At 36.2% G+C, this 6,000-nt stretch overlaps 1 protein-coding gene across 2 annotated transcripts in view; it reads right to left on the bottom strand.

Moving 5' to 3' along the window:
- The window catches only part of CAMKMT (calmodulin-lysine N-methyltransferase), a 211,991-nt gene that overhangs the window by 6,363 nt on the left and 199,628 nt on the right, over nt 1–6,000 (bottom strand). For both annotated transcript variants that reach the window (XM_040060640.1, XM_040060641.2), the window contains exon 10: nt 437–568. In XM_040060640.1, the coding sequence (XP_039916574.1) occupies nt 437–568 (132 nt within the window). The remainder of the gene's footprint in view (nt 1–436; nt 569–6,000) is intronic.

Here is a 6,000-nt window from a genome sequence, read left to right as displayed (position 1 = left end):
AACTGACCCAGCCATAAAGCAGGCAGAGATAAGGATTTATGGTACGATATGATACAATTAGACATTCACCTCCTATTTATTACAGTCCATTTCAGTATATAACCTATTTAAAAGTTGCAGGCTTTTTATTAAAATGTAAATGCTTATGTGCTGTATATTTATAGGCAGCTAACAACAACAAGAAAAGACTCTCGTAAATTGGATTTCTATGAATGAAAAGGGTAAACAGGAGATGCTTCTGCAAAACTCTTCTAGACGTGCAGAGATAAAGGATGGCTCTACCACACAAAATAATCAGATACAAAAATAGCTGTTCAGAAACAGCACACCTAAGGAGTACTTTAATCAAACATTTAGGTTACCTGCCAAAAGGACCATGATCTCTTCAAAATGCAATGCGGATTAAAGTGTTATCTAACACAAGCAGAAAACTAACCTTGGAGTGGAAGTTCGAAATGTGTTCATCATAATTTTCATGTCTTTGGATAGAGAAACCAGCTTTTTCAGCTAGATTGCAAAACTGGTTTAAAGTATTCCCTCGGAGTGGAGCAAATACCATCGCTTTTCCCTGGAACATTAAAAAGAGAATTTATACATTTTTAAAACTGGAAGGCTACAGATACAGCATACACTTCACAAAGCTTTTAATATGCTCAAGCTGGAAAAGTCAGTTGTTCTCTTGTTAAAATACCAAAATATGGTAACACAAATATTTGCTCAAAATATGCAAGATTTCTGTGATTAAACAAATGCAATCTAGAAACTAATAAATAAATATTTTCTTTAGAAAACTGCCAACTGCAATACATCTGCTTCTTTTCATATAATAATGGTGTCTGTGAATTACCAAAATAAAACACAGAAAAACCATACAAAACATACACTCAATGAAAAATCCATTTGTTAACTCATGACCATGCAAAGACTGTAAATAATGATTTTCTTTTTTCTCTCTCACACATAGGGAAGTACCTCCCATTCGCTGTCAGTGGAAATACAACGGTATTAAAAAAGGCAAAATGGGAGGCAAATCGGACCCAATCATTAATTTTTCAAAGATATTTTAAACTACCTGAGCAGTGCAACTAAATTTGACCTTAAATTGGCAAATTGCATTTAAATCAAGAATTAATGTTCCTGAGTACTAATTCTGGTTCTTGTAAGAGGATCAGGCCATTTATGATGCCCAGGCAATACATTATGGTCCATTACCTAATTTTTTATTCATCCTTCTGTATTTAAGAAAACAAAAATGACTGTACCTTGAACTGATAGATTTTAGAGACTCTGTGCAAAGTACTTGCCCAAAACCTAACCTACTTGATAGAGCATCTCTTGAAGTCTTATTTGCAGAATTAATTCTAATTGGCTGAATACTGTGTTCTGTCACATGGAATGAAAAGTGGTTGAAGAGCTGTAAACAAAGGTTAATATCAGCCAACAGCATATCACACTGAGGGGACCCGCAAAGATTACTGTAAGCTACTGTATTTTAACTTCTAAGTTAATGAGAGTTAAGATTAATTTGTGAGGTGCTGGAATCAAAGAGACAAAAAACATTTTTTGGGATCTGAAAAAGTTGTGAAAGGATTAGATGCTGTAGAAGTACATTTAGCTTGAGAAAATGCAATCTGTAAGCCGCAGGATAAAAGAGATCAGTACAGAGAATTTCAATAGGTATGCTTGAAAGTTACAATGCTGACACAGACACTTAGTGAGGAGAACAGGGAACAAATCTGTGTCTCACACATGCACACGTACACCGAGACAATGCACAGTGAGGCAGCAATAAAAATGCTATGTCAGTGCCTATGGTGCTAATGTGTACTTAAAAGATTCCAACCATTAACACCACAACACTGTATTTATTCTCACAACAGCTCGGTGAGATAGGGAAATGCCGTTACCCTCATCTTCCTCATGGGAAATGTAAGCACAAAGGAATCTGAGGGCAATACCCAAAGCAACTCAACTTCTGTTCATTTGTGTAGCTGTAGCTTTAATTCTGTGGCAAAATAAGAGAGCAAAGGGGTGTAACTCCCACCGAAGGCACTGGAATTGCTTATGTAAATGCTTGGTCTGAATATAGGCTCAGCTAAGGATGAGAAACATTAAACACAGGAAATTCACAATCGGTTCCCTCACATCCTTAGCACGCTTTAGTGTCATCGGACAGAAGTGGGCAGCAAAGGGAGCCTTCAGCTGAGGATCCTGCTCCTCCTGCTGCCACATGCTCCCCAGAATGTCGTTCTGCAGAAACCCTCCCTGGCATAAGAAGGCCAAGACTCCTCTGGAGACCCTCATTTTCATGATCGCTCTAATGGGAAAAATGTCCCTCATCCAGGGCTTACTGACCATATGATTCACATGGGAACTTCAGATGTGACTAAATCTTGTAAACAGAGACTGCTGGATAGACCCTACATGGGCCACTGATCCAGAAGCTCTGACGAGGTGCTCGCACAGCAGCACCCCTTTGCCTCATCTGGAGTCAGCAGTCCATGCGGTCATTCCTTCTCATATTCTGTGAAGAGCTACTGTCAATTAAATTTGAAAGAGAAATACAGTAAAATAGAATGTATCACGGTATGAAATAGGTCTTAAATACAGGAAAAAAATCCTGAAATAACTTTGAAAAAGGGGAATGGCTTTTGTGGAAATCACTGCACAGTTACTTTTGACCAGCTCCTTAACTGGTGTAAAAACCTGTTAATCTGTTGACTTTAGTGAGCGTCTACAACACCTATGGATCTTGCACTCATCAAGAAATCACAATTAAAGTTTAATATCACAGTAATCTCCTCACAACTAGCAAGTACCGTGGTCAATTCTGGTCTATCACAATCTGGGTTTAAAGCACTTTTTTGTCACCTGCGCAGTCTCTGAGATTCTACTACCAGTGATGTGGTTGCATTCACATTTCTAATTATAAAATGTTTTTCATTCCTTGGCTGCTGTACAATAAAAAAATTAGACCAGTGGCCTGATTCTACTCTTGATGACTATTCCAAGTTTAATTCTAATTCAAAAGTGTCTCCTAGGATGACATTTAAAGGATGATGTTTAAAATTCAAAATGGCCTTTCCTTAGATGGAAAAACACTTCCAGTAAACTTGTGAACAAAACACGGAGGAAATGCCAGTTCTGATAGTTTGAAGTGCCACTAGAATGATACAGTAAGACAATAGGACAGTCATTCATGTTTTGGATGTGACTATGACTAACTTTACTCATCAGTTATTACTAAATGTGGTCTTATTTGCTGGTACTAATCCCAGCTCAACAGCATCCCATTGACTTCATTGGGATTTTGAATGGATAGGCTACAAAAGAATCAAAGCCTTGATAAAAAATTGTTCTTAATTAGGGAAATATGAAAACAAACAAATGCTTATTCTGAGATTGAAATTAAAAGTAAATTTTAATGATATAAAACCCCCTAAATGTTGGCAATGCAAACCAAGTAGACTGAGAGAAATAAAATATAAAATATTCAAGATAAATTTGTTTGATGTAATATTTCTGTGCCTAATCCTTTGAATGGGTTTAAAGGCGACATGTGCTTCTGTAACAAATTCAGATAGAAATTTCAGCCGTCAGTAACTCTGTGAGCTGCTCATTTCCCTCTGTGACTTTCTTCCTGTGTCAACACAACTGCCCATGTGGTCAATACTAGGAACCAGATGATTGAAATTATCAGAGTCCTGTTTCAAGGAAAACAAAAAGTTACCCAAAACACATAATTCTGTGCCATAAGGATTCTAATAGCCAGAAATATCATCCTTAGTGAAAAAGGAAATACCATAGATAAATTTTAAATTAGCAGTAGGAACAGACTATGTGTTCTGAATGTCTCTTTCAAAAGAGCTTTGCAAGGGTATCTGTTATTCTCTGTTTACTCCACTTTTTCTGTTGGTATTGTAGGTTATTATTTTCCCCAGATACTAGTTATATCCTAGTTATATTTGAAAAATGACTTGCATATAGATATGTCAATTTTAACAATTTATCAAAGTATTTCTAAAAAGGAAATGTAAGTTCTACATTTGAGACAAAATAATTAATTTAGAAGAGTGAACTTAATAAAAGAAGTTTATGCCTTAGCTTGTGCATAAACTAATGCCCATAAACTATTCTTAATAATTGCAACTGGAAAATAAGCTCACTATTGATTTATATGTCCTTTAAAAGCCCAGCTACAGTGCCATTTAGTCAAGTGTCTTCTGACATTATAGTCAGAGATAGATAAAAAGTTAGATTTATACAGGTTGACAAGAGTAGTGAAACTGGTAACTATTTCATACTTGTGACTGCATCTTTTGGGATCTCAAATGAGCATACATTTTCATTTGTGTCTTTCAAACCATGAAGGCATATGCTTGAAGGCATCTCTGCTGAACATGCCATTTTTGGACAAGAGAGCTCATTTAAGGTGTCTGTACTCCCAGCTCCCATCCTATACAATAGTTTGCTGTCCTCTTAGTTATAAATCACAATAATTTGCAAGGCCGTGCCATAACTGGATATCCATCCATACAGCCATTCATAAAGTGAATTAGGCAACTGAATTTAGTTTAAAAATACAGTTTGGATAGGGGTCTAAAACTCTGCAACAGAAATTCCAGCGTGGAGTATGAATTTCTTAAGCTAACTTTGCTGATAAGAAGTAGGAACCGTTTGCTGTGCCTAAAATGCACATAAGTGCTAGGTTATTAATAGTGACTATGCTATTAATCACAATGTGCAGAAGCAAACACGACTAGGAAGACAGGCAACAAAAAACCCATCTCCGATTACTCCATCGACATTCACAAAGGAGTGTAGCTCATATGCTCTGAAATACAAAGGCATTTTCTGAATTTGATTTAGCTGATTGGAGTTAAAGAGAAATAAAGTCACGCCAGGTTTGGCTTAAAGTCAGCCAAACAACTCCACAGTTACCAGGGCACCTCTTACATACTTGTCTTCCTCTCGCTCATGCTCTTCTTCCCCAGTGTCCTTTCATGGAGCCAGTAGAGCGGCCCATGGGAATGAATACCTGAAGAACCAGCTGCTGGCATTGATCTGGGCTGAAAAAGTTTTTGTATTTTTTTTTCAACTGGGATCTGCTTTGTGTTCCAGATTACCCATGGTCCCAAAAACGATTGCACTTTGACAACTGTTGATATATCATGAAAGTCAGAATGCATCACTCTGAGCAGGAGCTGCTTAACCTCTTCTTACTGCCAGTGACAGAAATATCCGGGTAACCTTTTCCTCAGGGTGGCTACATTTCTCCTGTCTTCCTGGCAGTCTTGCCCCACAGCTCATTAAAATAATTCAGTCTTAAGTAACTTGCCTTAGGTCACTCAGGAAAGTCTATGATAGAACCAAGAATAGAAACCTGATCGCTCTAAGCAAAGAATGGGATTACTTACACAACTAAAATGACTGGAGTTCTTAAGCCTTTGCACATTTGGGTCTTCTATTCCTTTTACAGAGAAAATCTCTTGTACAAAAAGTAAACTACAAATTTTAAATAAAATTTGGAAATGCACTGCAAGCATAAAATGTTTTGCTCTCAAATTGAAAGTAAAACTTACTGGAAGATGTTAAATATGCATGATAAAATTTCTGTTTCAAAATCCTACTTAGAGCAATTACTTAGTGTTTTTTCCTTTTCTGTTTTTGATATCTTCCCTTTTTTAAATATTTGAGAAGATATATATATATTATATATGCATGTAACAGACTTTTTTTTGCCTGTCTCTCTGATTTAACCAGCCCAATATATTTAGATTGATTAAATATGTCCTGAGTGACACTCATGTAGAACATGTAATCAATTTATGAAGAGCATAATTTCATTATTTCTAAGGTATAAAACATGTAAACACAGGACTTACTTAATGGAAAAATGTTTTAAGCCACAGCATACATATAAGGGACCGGTTCATTTTATATAAACATAAATGAAAAGGAAAAAAAAAAAATTCATAATAAATAAATACACAATGACAA

The sequence above is a fragment of the Hirundo rustica genome, chromosome 3 (genome assembly GCF_015227805.2).
Source record: "Hirundo rustica isolate bHirRus1 chromosome 3, bHirRus1.pri.v3, whole genome shotgun sequence".
In the NCBI taxonomy this organism is placed as follows: Eukaryota; Metazoa; Chordata; class Aves; order Passeriformes; family Hirundinidae; genus Hirundo; species Hirundo rustica.
The sequence above is the reverse complement of the archived record's forward strand: the minus strand, read 5'-3'. Positions and strand labels throughout refer to the sequence as shown.